Source organism: Scyliorhinus canicula, chromosome 1 (assembly GCF_902713615.1).
Source record: "Scyliorhinus canicula chromosome 1, sScyCan1.1, whole genome shotgun sequence".
NCBI lineage: Eukaryota > Metazoa > Chordata > Chondrichthyes > Carcharhiniformes > Scyliorhinidae > Scyliorhinus > Scyliorhinus canicula.
Window position 1 is genome coordinate 48,686,507 of NC_052146.1, and position 15,794 is coordinate 48,702,300.

General features: G+C 41.6%; 1 protein-coding gene across 6 annotated transcripts in view; it reads left to right on the top strand.

Moving 5' to 3' along the window:
* ascc2 (activating signal cointegrator 1 complex subunit 2) overlaps positions 1 to 15,794 on the top strand; it is a 71,181-nt gene that overhangs the window by 36,447 nt on the left and 18,940 nt on the right. For 4 of the 6 annotated variants that reach the window (XM_038790444.1, XM_038790451.1, XM_038790436.1 and 1 more), the window contains 5 exons: positions 1,826 to 1,933; positions 4,767 to 4,838; positions 7,686 to 7,760; positions 8,820 to 9,009; positions 12,558 to 12,763. In XM_038790444.1, the coding sequence (XP_038646372.1) occupies positions 1,826 to 1,933; positions 4,767 to 4,838; positions 7,686 to 7,760; positions 8,820 to 9,009; positions 12,558 to 12,763 (651 nt within the window). The remainder of the gene's footprint in view (positions 1 to 1,825; positions 1,934 to 4,766; positions 4,839 to 7,685; positions 7,761 to 8,819; positions 9,010 to 12,557; positions 12,764 to 15,794) is intronic. The other 2 variants (XM_038790428.1, XM_038790452.1) reach the window with 1 other exon arrangement.

The following is a 15,794-nucleotide window of genomic DNA, read 5'->3' on the forward strand; positions in this document are numbered from 1 at the left end:
CTACCTATTCTGTTCCTACACGTCTCTCCAATTAAATTTAATCTAATCCTTATCTGCTCAATCTACATACTGTTTGTCCTTCTGAATTATTTTAAGTATTCTTGGCAACCATTTAACTGAATAAGGACATTACTGTGTCAGACTCTAAAGTTTTTTTCCTTCAGCAGCGAAACTCCTTTTGTGACTAAAGGATGACAAAATTATATATAATGCTAATGGATTAGGGCAGAATGGTGGCTGCCCTATCAGAATAGGGAGGGGGAGTGGGCCTAAGGTAGGGTGCTCTTTCAGAGGGTCGGTGCAGACTTGATGAGCGAATGGCCTCCTGCACTGTAGGGATTCTATGATTTTATGATTAAACTAACTGAAGCTTCTGGGGTGGGATTCTCCCCTACCCGGGGGGGGGTCCCCGCGTAGCGGAGTGGCGCCAACCACTCCGGCGTTGGGCCTCCCCAAAGGTGCGGAATTCTCCGCACCTTTAGGGGCCAAACCCTCACACTGAGGGGCTAGGCACGCGCCGGAGTGGTTGGCGCCACGCCGACTGGTGCCAAATCCGGCGGCAACAGCCTTTGACGCCCGCCGGCCAGTGTCAGGGCTGGTCGAAAAGCCTTCGCCGGTTCGCACATGCGCTGGTGCGTCAGCTGCCGCTGACGTCACCACCGGCGCATGCGCGGTAGGGGGGTTCTCTTCCTCCTCCGCCATGGTGGAGGCCGTGGCGGCGGCGGAAGAAAAAGAGTGCCCCCACGGCACTGGCCCGCCCGCCGATCGGTGGGCCCCGATCGCGGGCCTGGCCACCGTGGGGGTACCCCCCCGGGGTCCGATCCCCCCTCTCCTGGGGGCCCGCTCGCGCCGCCACCAGAGGTGGTTGAAACCATTGCGGCGGGAGAGGCCTCTCAGCGGCGGGACTTCGGCCCATTGCGGGCCGGAGAATCGCCGCAGGGGGCTTGCTGATCGGAGCGGCGCGACTCCCGCCCCCGCCAATTCCCGGGTGGCGGAGAATTCCGGCCACGGCGGGGGTGGGACTTCCGCCGGTCCCGAGCAATTCTCCGACCCTGCGGGGGGTCGGAGAATTTTGCCCCTGGTCGAGTACAATTTACATTGTGGTAACTTTAAAATCAAAACTTGCTGCACTTGACTTTTTATTTTTTCCAATGATGTGTCTGTGATGAATTCCCACGGTTACGTGTTTGGTTATGAATATATGTTGATGACTTCTTTTTTTTTGTTTGTTTTGGCGTATCTTGTATTCAAGACAGAAGGTTCAGTCCTCGCTGGTGGGATATTTTGTTCCTCAGTATCTGAATCACACTTCTGCAGTTCAGGTGTATCACTGCTATCTGCATATTAAAACGCTCTACTGTGTGGCAATAACCTGTTTTAGCCCCAAACTCTCAAAGCATCCCTGCTGTACAATAATTATTTTTTACGCTTGCATCACTAGGTGATTCAGGAACACCATTGCCAATTTATGAAATGTTTGTTTTGTTGCTCAGTGAACCCAGACCACGGCAGAACTAGGTGGCATGGTTTCATTTCAGTACTGTTACAACCATGGTGAAAAAGGAAAATTTTAATTTCAGTAGTCTAGTTGAGATTCAAAGCTGGATCCTTGGGATGAAAGGCTAGTATAATGACTCACTCTACCACCCAGGTTTTGACTCAACTTTTGAAATATTACTGAAATACACTGATAATAAACATTCATAGAGGCCTGAAAAGAGGAGTAACGATGTTATTGTGCAAATCAAGAACTGATGCAAAATTAGAGGGTCTGAGGACCTGCATGACGTTCTCTCATCCCATGTAAATGCATCTTTTTCTTCAGCTTGCAGAACGACTTGTGGAGGAGGCTCTCACATTCAAGGAAAAAAATGATTGAAACTTTTCACCTCATCATTAACTATATGTGCCTTCAGCCTATATTAGAAAATGGGTAAGGAAGCAAGAAATATTGGCTCATTCACTGTTGATATGAGCTATTCAGATTTGACTTTGAATAACGTACATTTTGTTCTGAAGCTGTGACTGTGTAAAGCTGAATTTACCAAATGTCAGTAGATCTCCCCTGCTTCATGCACGAGTATTGGCAAGCTATTCTAATATGAGGATATCACAGCCAAGTCTACTATACGGTCCTGTTGGGGACCATTTAATGTTTAAAGAAGATATCTGAACACTCAACAATTAACCAATAGAACTATGGCACAAGATTTCACATTTTTAAAGAAAAACTTTATTGCATCTAAAGATAAATTAAACAAAGCAAGCTCCACCCCACCCCCCCCCCCAAAAAAATAGTTCCCCTATCTTACACTATCTAGAAGGTTCATTTACTTACCCCGGGTCTAATCCAAAGGTATGCCAAAGCCCATGGAATTTAAATTCATTCTATGTAGAATTCCAGTTAGCTTTTACAGTCAGATTCATGCTCCCTGCAATTTTACTCTCACTCTATTTTCCCCTTCTTAATCAATCCATTTTTCCTCCTTTGTTGAATTCTAAACTGCTCACAATTCTCGGGCCTACCGTTTGTTACGGCCAATTTGTGTGCCTCATCCTTTGATTTAATACTGGACACGATCAACCTGAAAAAAGTCCCAAGAAAGGTTTTGGGTGCATTTGGCGGTATGTTTTCGCGGTGGCTGCAGTGCCGAGGTTGACACCGCTATCCAACAACACTTCCTTTTTTGGGGCCTCGGGCGGGGGGGGGGGGGGTTTTGCACTAGGGAGCTGAGCTCGCCAACAGTACTGGCTCCTCAAAGATTGGGGCGCCATTTTGAATGTCTGCCCCGATTACTACATCATTCCCCTTTTAGGTCTCCCACCATCACCTCCGCTCTACCTTTCTTTCATCCCCTCAAACCTGCCTTTCATGGGCATAGTGCCAATCCCTGGCAGTGCCAACCTGGTACCCAGGCACTGCTGGCCTGGCACTCTGGCAGTGCCTCTGCGTAGCAGGAGGGAGTGTCGAGGTACTATCCTGCCCAGGGAGGGCTGTAATGGCCTGCGAGACCTCTCGAGGTTCCATCATGCCTCATCCACGATTGTGGAAACCAATGCTAAACGGCACCCGTTGAGGCTTCGCAGGCGCGGCTGTTGACTCCCCGGTGCCGGGTGAATACCGCATTCAGATATTTAAATGAGGGTTGTAGGGGGCTGTCTATAAAAATAGAGAATGCTGGAAATACTCAACAGGTTAGGCTGTATCTATACCGAGAGAGGCATATTTCCGATCAAAAACTTTCATCAGAACTGTTCATTTTGATCAACATCAGAATATCAGACAACCATTGATCCTTCGTATACTTCACTATCTTCAGACCCTATCGTTCTTAACTTCATTCTTTACCAGATTCTCACTCTGACCATCGACCATATTGAGAAAGTGTATTTCAAAGCATTTTTAGTAAATTAGTTTTAAACCATGTGGTGTAGTATAATATGTGCGCTGTTCGCAGTTATGATCTGCATTAAGATATTGGTGCAGAGGAACAGGAAAAGGCCACGGACTCGTTCAACTTTGTTCCACCATGTAGTGTGATTGTGATCTACGTCCAGTTATCCATTGTTGCCCTATATCTGTTGATTCATTTGGATAACAGATATCAATCTCAGATTTTAAATTAACAATTGACCTAGCATCAACTGTTTGTGGAAATGAGTTCTAGACTTCTATCACCCTTTATGCATAGAAGTGCTTTCTAACTTTAGCACCTGAAAGGTCTAGCTCTAATTGTTAAGCTATATCCTCTCATCCTAGACTCCCCAGCTAGGGGGAGTAGTTTCCCTCTATTTCAGTCCTGTCTTAATAACTTCAACTTTGATCCTCTCAGCTTCTATTTTTCTAAATTCCAGGGAATACAACCCTAGTTTATGTAACTTCTCCAATTATTTTAACCCTTTGAGAGGATTGTTGAGCTGTGTATTGTACTTGAGTATTGAATGGCTGTGTTTGCTGCTAGTGCTGCAGCCAATGGCGGACATGCGCTGTCGATTTTGTTGCGCCGTAGCAAATGATGGAGTTGGCAGCAGCCAGATCCAGAAATGATGCTGCTCAAATAATTCCAGCTGTGTTTTCTCATCTTGATCTGATGGTTTTGTTTTATCAGGCGCATCCATTACATTGACCCCTACATCTGCAGTTTTTAAAAGTAAATTTAGTGTACCCAATTTTATTTTCCCAATTAAGGGACAATTTAGCATGGCCAATCCACCTACCCTGCACAGAGTGTTCATAGAATCTACAGTGCAGAAGAAGGTTCACATCTTTTTGGGCTGTGGAGTGAGACCCATTCAGACACAGGGAGAATGTGCAAATTCCACATGGACAGTGACCCGGGGCCAGATCGAACCTGGGTCCTCGGCGCCTGCCGCCCCCCTGTATCTGTACTTTGTATTTAAAGACAACTTTCCCATTCATCAATCTTTGGCTACAGCAATTTAGTTTGTCATAGTCACATAAGCAAACAGTAAAGTTTTGTTCTGGCACTGCAACCCATGCAGGCACAGAGGTATGCATCATGTGTAGAGGTGTACTGGCAGGCTGGGTACAGTGGAATGACGCTTTTGGTCATCCATTCATTCACAGGCCAGTGCACATGTGCAAACTAGTTTCAGTATTCATCGTGGATTGGCAGGAGTCTCATTGGAATTGTCCACAAGATAAGAAAATTCAGTTCTAGGCAACTGCTTTAAAGAAATAACTGTCACAAGTTTTCTTTCTCTTGTTAAAAAAAAAAGTTTTATCATTTTGTTTTTCTGTTAAGTAGATCTGAACATATTCTGGCTTTTATAGAAGATTTCCTTCAGATCTTTACAGCTCTGCTACACCAGAAGAGGTAAGGGTGCAGTCACGATCTGGAATGTTTACAATGAACGCCATCAACAAGGATTTTATATGCTACGTCTACTATGCACCCTGTATTTCTCTTCTCACTACCTATCTCTAAACAGAAAGATGTTTTGATTTTGATTTCACCCCTTTATAAGCAGTGACATATTTTCCAATCCCTCAGTTTTGGTGTGGTCCAATTTCTATTAGGGTGAACTCAGAGGGTAGTTTATTTGCATACACTCAAAATGTGAGGGACAGTGTCTCTATGTGGTCCCCAAAGCAATCATGCAATAAATGGGGATAGGGAAAGAACGGTTTACAGGGCAATGAGCAACAGAATAAAGAATTATTGTTTCACATGTGTCCAGAATCCAAGCCCAATGGTGTATTCTTTCATAGGGTCAACAGGTTGAAGACTGATGCTAGGTTATTCACTAGGTTATTCACTTAGAGATGACTTCCATGATGGGATAGGCACAAAGAGATTAATTTGTCTTTCAAGTGCTGGTACAGAAGTTCCACGAGAAACAGTGTAGATGGAGGCCAGGCATTTAAACCTGGACAGAGCTCTGGTACTGAGCTGCTGCTTGTTAGATGGAAATTGGTAGACTGATTGACAGCAAGCTGGGGAACTGGTTCTCCCAGCTGGGGTCACTTGACATGACTCCCACTTCTCTACTTTGGCTTAGGCGTGATGTGGCGATGTCGGTGTTGGACTGGGGTAGGCACAGTAAGAAGTCTTATGACACCAGCTTAAAGTCCAACAAGTTTATTTGGAATCACGAGCTTTCAGAGCGTAGCTCCTTCATCCTTCATGCCCTTGACTGCTGAAATGTCGCTGAGCAGAAACTGATAGCCAAGTTCTGCATGCATGAGTACGGCCTCAACCAGGATCTTGGATTCATGTCTCACCACATTTAACCCCCCACCATCTGGCCTGGGTTTGCAAAATCCTACCAATTGTCCTGGCTTGAGACAATTCACACCTCTTTAACCTGTGATCATCCCTCTCTCCAATCGCCTGTAAAGACTTAATTACCTGCAAAGACTTGCATTCAAAGTATCATCCTACATCATTGGCTTTGTCTATATATGCTGTGTTTGTGTAACCTACCTCTCCAGACACCTGATGAAGGAACTACGCTCCAAAAGCTTGTGATTTCAAATAAACCTTTTAGACTTTAACCTGATGTTGTAAGACTTCTTACTTGGCTTAGACAAAGGATTTATATTAATTCCTTTCTCTGAATTCTTTAGATTGTTGATGTTCAATCATTAGGAATTTAAAAAGGGGTTGTGGGTCTTTTGTCCTAGCAGGCCAGTCACCTCAGTTGGCCAGGCCTTGCAGAAAATGTAGATGGTCTTTGTATAATTCCAGTTGAAGTTGGTTTCTGCAGCTCACAGGTTCATTATCATCTCTTCAGTGAGAGTAAGGTGTCAGCCTGTCTGACTGCCAGAAAGTTCCTTTTGTTTGAAAGCCACAGCCAGCCATGGCTTCAGTCATTTTAAAGCCCTTGTCCAGTTTTTAAAATGTTGTAAATTAGCTATGATGATAGATACATATTTCATAAAAATAATGGGAGGTTTTAGCTCTCTTGCATTTGGACTGTATTCTATATCAGAACATGTATTTACAAAACAATTTTTAAGATTCTTTTAAAGAAATATCAATATGAAAAGAAAGCACAACCTACCTCGGTGTTTAATCAGATTTCCAAATGAAATGTTGTGAGTTTCAGTAGTGGTGGGGGTGGCACTTGTTGCGCTTACATCAGAACATTGGAGAGGATACTCCATTACATGGTATAACTCTTGCATTGATAGTGCACAGCTGAATATCCGATTTGGTGGGCAAGAGAAGGGATGATGTTGAAGGACAAGTTCTGTATTATAGTAGAACTATAGAAACGTTACAGTGCAGAATGAAACCCTTCAGCCCATCGTGTCTGTGCTGGGTAAAAAAAGAGAATAAAGCAACTAGCCGCTCATTTTAATCCCATTTTCCAGCACCTGGTCCATAGCCTTGCAGGCTACAGCACTTCAGATGCAGATCCAGGTACCTTGTACATGAGATAAGCGTTTTGGCCTCCACCACCAAGTCTTCTATCTTCTGCTGATTAATGACTGAGCAGCAGCGATAGTTGTGATAAAGAAATGTATACCTGATTCTTTTGTTCACTGGGTTGAATGTGCAGCTGCAGCTAACAAAAATAAATTTCTGCAGTGCGCTCTTCCAAACCATGACAGATATTCAAAATTACTTCCAACAAAATTGAGAAGGACACAAGTAATTAAAACCTGTTATTTTTCTTTCATCACCCCAAAAAAGCAAGTATATTTTCAGAAATGTTCTTGGAAGTAATCATCTTTGCTTATTACGGCATGGTAGCACAGTGGTTAGCACTGTTGTTTCACAGCACCAGGGTCCCAGGTTCGATTTCCGGCTTGGGCCACTGTCTGTGTGGAGTCTGCACGTTCTCCCCGTGTCTGCGTGGGTTTCCTCAGGGCACCCCGGTCGGTTTCCTTGTACAAGTCCCGAAACATGCTTGTTAAGTGAATTGAACATTCTGAATTCTCCCTCTGTGTACCCGAACAGGCACCGGAGTGGTGACTAGGGGATTTTCACAGTAACTTCATTGCAGTGTTAATGTAAACTTACTTGTGACAATAATAAAGATTAATTAATTTTTAATTTTATTAAATAAAAAATTACTCGTATCTGCCTCTTCCAAAATGCTATTATTTAGGTCAGTTATTTATTTTTAAAATTGTAAATGCTGTGGTTATGCACAAGAAATGTATGTCCTCAAAAAATCCATTGTTACATGGAATTTCATTATTCCTTACACAGATTTCTGACAGATTATGATGAGCAGTTTCCAGTGGCTGATGATATCAGCCTTCTACAACAGGCATTTCCTGCACTGTATCCTTTCATCTTTGGTTTGGAAGCTTGTAACGGCTAAATTGGAATTGCAGGCCTAGCTTAAGACTTTGGGAAGAAAATAAATTCTATACTTTTAGTACTAAAAATGTGGCAAGATAACGCATTTCTTTATCCTTTAAAAATATCAGTTGGATAACTTAATCTACATGTGTCGGTTTGCAAATAATTTCTGTGGTGTTTTGGTGACATTTTTGTGAATAATTTGAGGAAACATATTTTTCCTTTCTTATCATAGAATTGACAGTATAGAGGGAGGCCATTTGGCCCATCGGGTCTGCACCAGCATTAATACCATCATTAAACACAGATGGATGATATTGCAAATCTCTTGTGCAGTATGATGGCGAATAATCATTATCCCTGTTTGACCCATTTAGTCCTTGACCTCCAATCAGTACTTTTTGATTACATGCACAAATTAATGTTGTCAAGAAAGAAACATAATGAAAGACAGAGAGCAATGACATGTACATTGAAGCTACATTGAACAGCTGCCTTCTGTTCTACTGGATAATATTTATCTTAAATAAAATTCAACCTACTTCTGCACCTGCATTTTGTAGAAATCTGATACCTTTTTACTCTATTTCCTGATCTTCTATGTCAGTTGTGCAGTCACCAGAGTCCCGTGTGCATTTCTGTTCTGCCTACCTGCCCAGCAATCTGACCATGACTGATTGAAAACTGCTCCTGCTCTCTTGCATTTTTACAATAAACGAAAGCAAGGATATGCTATTAGGAGGAAATGGCTATGACCATTTCTGTGGCTTTTGTAAACATTCTATGCAATGGAAATGAGGAGAAATGTAAAGTGTTCTGAGTATGAAATAGAAATTACTTGGAACGCTAAGTCACCCAAATTGAAATGCCACTGGAAGATGATTTAACATGGAAACATATTAATCCTATAAAGCAACTAAAATGAATTAATGGATTTATCTACCAACAAATTAAGGGGGAAAAGTTTGCGCAGTTTTTAAAAGTACAGTATACATCAATGTAAATTTTAACTGGCATTTATCTTAACTTGAACCATAGCGATGAAACTAGAACATCTTACATCATCAAAGCTGTTGACAGTGCCTGGGAAGCTAGTGGCAGGAACAAACCTGCCTTCGCCGCAGGAAATGCTCACATTTCACATGCCCCTGGCGCCAGTCATATTTCAGCTGCAAATGGTGAAATAGAACAAGAACTTAAACAGCCAGAATATGAAAATGATGATGATGTAAGTACCAAATAGAATAAGTGTAATATCTTCTGTTGGGTTTGGGAGTTTATCGAATGATCAACTGAACATCACAGACTAGGAAGGTAACTGGTTCAACCTGATCTTAGCTGCCAATAGCTGACATTAGTAGCCCTGGGTTAGGGAGTGAATAATTAGAAAGTGTTCCTGTCCCTAATTGCTATCAAGTGACTGTCGCCAAAAGCATATCTGTGAATGTTTGGTGAAGTAAAGATTAGAGTCTTACTGGCCCTGTAGTTGAGTAGGCTGCACTCGCTGTCGCTCATTACATCTAGCCAACCAGAAAAATTACCCATTTATGCCTACCCTATATTTCCTGTTAGCTAGCCAATGTTCTATCCATGCTAGTGTTACCCGTACACCATGAGCTTTAATTTTTCAACAATACGCTTGATGTGACACCTTATCAAATGCCTTCTGGAAATCTAAATGCAATACATCCACCATTTCTCCATTATCCACAGCATATGTTATTTCTTCAAAGAACTTCAATAAATTGGTAAGCATGATTTGCTTTTCATGAACATGTATATGGGCATAGTAATTAGGAGCAGGTGTAGGCCACTCCGCCCTTTGAGCCATTCAATAAAATTATGGCTGATTGTAACCTCAACTCCTAATTCCCGTTTACCTCCGATTACCTTTCACCCCTTCGCTTATCAGGAATCTACCTACCCACTGCCTCAAAAATATTGAAAAACGACACCATCTTTTGAGGAAGAGAGTTCCAAAGCTCTCAATTCTTCATGAGAAAGATATTTTCCTCATCTCTGTCCTAAACGGCTGGCCTCTTATTTTTAAACAGTGATCCCTAGACTCTTATAGATTCTCCTACAAGAGGAAACATCCTCTCCACATTGACCCTGTCAGACCCTTGGGATCTTGTATGTTTCAATCAAGGCGCCTTTTACTCTTCGAAACTCCAGCAAATACAAACCTAATTTGTCCAGCATTTCCTCATAGGACAACTCACCCAATCCAGGTATTAGTTTAGTAAATCTTCGAACTGCTTCCAAAGCATTTACTTCCTTAAATAAGGAGACCAATACTTAACACAGTACTCCAATGTCCTGTAAACTAAAGCATAACCTCCCTACTTTTATATTCAATTCCCCGTGCAATTAATGATAACATTCTATTAGCTTTCACAATTACTTGCTGTACCTGCATACTAGCTTTTTGAAATTCATGCACTAGGACGTCCAGATCCCTCTGCACCTTGGAGATCTGCAGTCTGTCACCATTTAAATAATATGCTTCTCTTATTCTTCCTGCCAAAATGGCAATTTCACACTTTCCCACATTATAGCCCATTTGCCAGATTTTTATCAACTCACTTAACCTACTGGTGTCCTCTTCACATTTTAGTATCTTACCTATCTTTGTGTCATCAGCAACTTTAGCAACAATTGATCCCTATGATCCCTTCATCCAAGTTATTTACATAAATTGTAAAACTTTAAGGCCCCAGCACAGATCCCCATAACTCGCCACTCATTACATCTAGCCAACCAGAAAAATACCCATTTATGCCTACCCTCTATTTCCTGTTAGCTAGCCAATGTTCTATCCATGCTAGTGTTACCCGTACACCATGAGTTTTAATTTTTCCACAATAACGCTTGATGTGGCACCTTATCAAATGCCTTCTGGAAATCTAAATATAATACATCCACCATTTCTCCATTATCCACAGCATATGTTATTTCTTCAAAGAATTTCAATAAATTGGTAAACATGATTTCCTTTTCATGAAACCATGTTGACTCTGCCTGAATACCTTACATTTTTCCAAGTGCCTTGAAATAATGTCTTCTAACATTTTCCCTATGGCAGTTGTTAAACTAACTGGCCTGTGGTTTCCTGTTTTCATTTGCCTCTCTTTTTGAACAAAGGAGTTACATTCACTATTTTCCAATCTAATGGAACCTTCTGAGAATCTGTTGAATTTTGGAAAATTAAAACCAACGTATCAATTATCTCACGAGCCATTTATTTTAAGACCCTGGGTGAAATCCATCAGGACCTGTAGACTTGTCAACCCTGCAGCTCCCACCAATTTTCTCAGGATTGTAATTTTCCCAAATTCCTCCCTCACTTTCATTTCCAGATTTACAGCGATTTCTGGGATGTAACTTGTGTCCTCAAAGCTCACATAATCTGGAATTATTCCATGGATGGTGGGCCAAATGGTCGCCTCCTGTGCTGTAATCATTCAATGATTCTGTGCCAGAACCCCTCTGATACCTGAAATGGAACTATATTGCATCAAGATAATCAATTTTTTCAGAAGGTGATTAGAGCTTTGTTCAAAAAGAGGATGTCCCTGGTTAGTTAAGAATGTTAAGGTTATGGGCAGCATGGTAGCACAAGTGGGTAGCACTGTGGCTTCACAGCGCCAGAGTCCCAGGTTCGATTTCCTGCTGGGTCACTGTCTGTACAGAGTCTGCACGTTCTCCCCGTGTCTGCGTGGGTTTCCTCTGAGTGCTCCGGTTTCCTCCCAGTCCAAAGACATGCAAGTTAGGTGGATTGGCCATGATAAATTGCCAGGAAAAAAAAATAAACTAAAAAACAATGTTAAGGTTACTGGGGATAGGGAATGTTGGGTTGAGACCACAATCGGCCATGATTGTATCGAATGGCAGAGCAGGCTCAAAGGGCCAAATGGTCTACCTCTGATCCGAATTCAAATGTTTGTATGTGGGACTGGATTCTCCGTTTTGTACATTAAGTGCTGACGCCGGCCTGGGAACAGTGGTGTTTTACGCTCGAAAACAACAGCGCAACAGCTGCACCAATTCTCCGTCCAGTGGGGGGCTAGCAGCCGCCTAGTGTAAAGCCCCCCCCCCCCCCCGGCTTTACCTGCAGATACGGCCAGAGAATGGCCAGGTCCGTGGCCGCACATGCACAACGCGGCCGCCCGTGGCGGCCTCGCCGTGCAACATGGCGCCGGCCACGAGCAGACCCAGCCTGCCAAATAATATCCCCTAGTAACCCTCCACCGCCACCGGAACATCGGGGGAGGGCCTCGGGTGACGTCCTGAGGCTGTTCATACGGTGTGTATGCTGTTTTTGAGCGGGCGGAGCATTGCAAAAGCGGTGCTACTCCCGATTGCGGCGCAAATGGGGATCCTCCAGCCGATCACCGAATGCGATTTCGGTGCGGGCGACCGGTGAATCCCGCCCCATGTATCTCTTCGGTCTATTAGAAATATGCCCTCTTCATGATTTCTTTCTTCATGACAATACCACAGTGCTGCCATCAAGAGTGGAATTCCAATTACACTGTGACAGGTTTCCACAACTAGTTTCTATTATAAATCTGGAAGTAGGAATTTATAATTAGAAAAATTGATGTGGAGTGCATGTAGAATTAAAATAATGTTAAATTATTTTAATTTAAACAATAATATATCTTGAGTATTTTAACGGGGTTTCGTGAAATTAAATTTGGAATGAATGTGTCAGAGTAGACTAGAGCTATCTACTGAAATTGTGTAACTATTTATTCCTATATTTGTAAATAGTGTGCAGGTGCAACCGCTGCCAAAATAACAGGAGTCCAGCTGGAATCTTTAATTTCTCATGTGAAGGACATTCTACCGCACCTTGGAGAAGGCTTCATTCTTGAATGCCTGGAGGAATATGATTACAATGCAGAAAAAGTAATTAATAACATCCTTGAAGATAAAATACGGCCTTCACTTTGCAAACTAGACAGAACTCTTCAGAGGTAAGAAATCAAGATCCATATCTTTAGATTGAAGCTTTGTTTGCAAAATATTGCAGTTAGTTTCCACTTAAATGCAAAGTCTTATACTTATTTCAAGCTACATTTGAATATTTTGTGATATTAAGGATAAGAATAGATGTAATTTACTTTGTGGCTAGTATGTCTCCAGTATGGGTCGTAGTTCAGGTTTTCCTGCATTTCGTAGGCTGGAACTATGCTCGACATACTGGCCATGATTGGTTTCCCAGCAAGAGCCAGATTCTTTGGTAATTATGTTCACACCAGAGTGCATTCGACAAAGTGTTCAATTGTCTTTGCTGTCGTGAAGATCCTGTAACTATCTGTAGTCTGGATTTTGAAACCTGGATCCGTCAAATCCAAAGCAGCAAAGTTTAGGTTGTTTTGACTATTTTATCTGACTGGACACAGCTATTACAGTTCATCAGAGTGTGAACCCATGCTGGATGTGTGTGGCAAGCTCAACTATGTCAAAATAGCATCTCATCCATAGTGTTCTTTTTTCATTATGTTAAAAGTTTTGCATAAAATGTGCAATTTTTGTAGTTGTTCCATTTGCTTCCCAATAGACTTTAGCTGTCATACTTGGTTGATTTGGATCAAAGTAAAATAGCAGCATTTCACACTTCAAAATGTAGGAAATATAATAATCATAAGCAAGGGCTTGATATATTTGCTGAATTCTGTACAATTTTCTAAATTGCCCCACCCTTTAGCATTCAACATCTTTTTAATATTTCGAAAAGCTGCAGCACAAATTTTCATAAACATTAATTAGGTAAAGTTCATATTCAGTGTTTTTGTGCAAGATCATGAAATAAAAACAGAAAAACTCAAGTCAACACCAATTGATGTGGCGCCTCTCTGGTGATACATAGTGTGTAAGTGGCATATCCCAACTATTTTGTTTAAACAACAAATCTTATGTCTCACCAGTGGCGTGCAGAGGTCTGGTGATGCCCGGGGCAAATCTTGATTATATGCCCCAAAGACTCAAGTATAAGGCCTAATATACTGAGAAATATTATGAGAAAGGAAAACATTTTGAATATATAAACACAGATGAAACATGAAATAAACGCTTTATTCGATTTTAATATAAATCAATCACATTTATTAAGTTCTTTTCCCCAAATGATACCTCCTGTCACAAAACACCTGAACTACTTCACTTTTTACATCAGCTGTGAGAAATTCTTTTTCAATGCTTATTAAAGCCAGGTTGGTCAGTCGCTCCTGTGACATAGAAGACCTCAGATATGTTTTTATTAATTTCAGTTTTGAAAATGACCTTTCACAGCTTGCGACTGAAAATGCGATTGTAAGCAGTAATCTATATGAAACACACAGCGTCGGAAAGACATCCCTCCCATACTGCAGTAAAGACTCCAGAGCATCTTTAGGATCAGGGGGAACTCTATTCCCTCTAGCTCGAAGGAGCATCACAAAATCAATAATTTTGTCATATAACTGAATTGCAACCACATCATTGTCATAATAATTTGCAAAGTCTGAACATTCCTTTTTTAATTTCTCTCTTTCTTGTTCATCTTCAATCACTCCTGAATTCAAGTTCAGAAGAAAAGAAAATCGGTCACTGAGTCTTTGAAGACGGACACTGCGGTCTTCAATTTCAGTTTTTAATCTGTTCACAATCTCTACCATTACTCTATTCATTTCTTCTTGTGCCGTCAGTCCACTATCTCTTGCTGACTCTCCAGGCATTATTCTTCTTCTCCTTGTTCGTGCAATTGGTATTCCCCAATTTTGACAATATTCATTGGCTAAATCTATTGCATTGTGGATAATTTCGTCATTCTTCAAATTCAAGATATGAATAAGTCCTCTCAGATCACAAGAAGCTTCATGGAACCCCATTTTCGGATCCTGCAAACGTTTTGAGACTTTATCCACTGATGATAAAACTGAGTACCAAAAATTTAATAAAGCTATAAACGGGAACTGTTGAATAGAGTTCAGTAGCGATCCTGCATCAGATTTAGTTTCCCTTGAAAATTCTCCTTCCAGCAGGTGTTGAAGGCTTGCAATAACGTTGTCACACTCTTCGTGGATTACTTGCACAGCATCATGGCTGGAACTCCATCTTGTGTCACACTGTCTTTTCACAGTCCGAGTGACAAATGATTTTAACACTTCCCAACGAGAAGTAGATGAAGAAAAAAAAGTAAAGAGTTTTTCTAGAATGCCAAAGAATGTAACAACAGGTTGCACCTCACTTGCATGGACACAGGACAAATTGAGGCTGTGGTTCTCGCAGTTCACAAACACAGCTTTTGGGTTAACTTCAAGAATTTTTTGTTGAACACCTCCTCTCATTCCAGCCATAACTGCTGCGTTATCATATGCTTGACCACAACAGTCATTCTGGAAATTTTGTCTTTCAATTTTTCCTGAATTTTATTTACCAGGCTGACTGCATCTTTCTTGTTGACTTGAAAAAATCCCAGAAATGTCTCCTTTATTTCTACTTTTCTGTTTTCATCAATATGAACGTAACGCAGAATTTCAGAAACCTGATCTTCATGGGCAATATCTGGAGTTGAATCCAGCATTATGCTAAAATATTTTGCGTCCTTAATTTCGGAAATTATATTTTTCTTGACAGTTTCACCAAGAAGATTGATTATTTCGTTTTGAATTCTGTTGGACAAGTAGGTGACACTTTTTGGTTTCTCTTTCCCTCTCTGCAAGTGTTTTGCTAAGATGTCATCATATTTGGCCAAAAGTCTGATTGTTGCTAGAAAGTTTCCTGTATTTTCACTGACTGTCTCCCCTGGCTCTGAGAACCCAGATATTCCTTCTCCTCGATGTCCACGGTAGGCCAGATTCTGTTTTGCCAGAAAGGATATAACCTCGACAATCCGTTCAGTTATAGCTTTCCATCTTTTCTTTTCAGCAGACATTTGCTGTTGAAGTTCAGCATCTATCGTAGTTGAATGATGGAGTCGAACTACGAGGTTCAGGTATTCCCTCATGTGAGCTCTATAAGAAG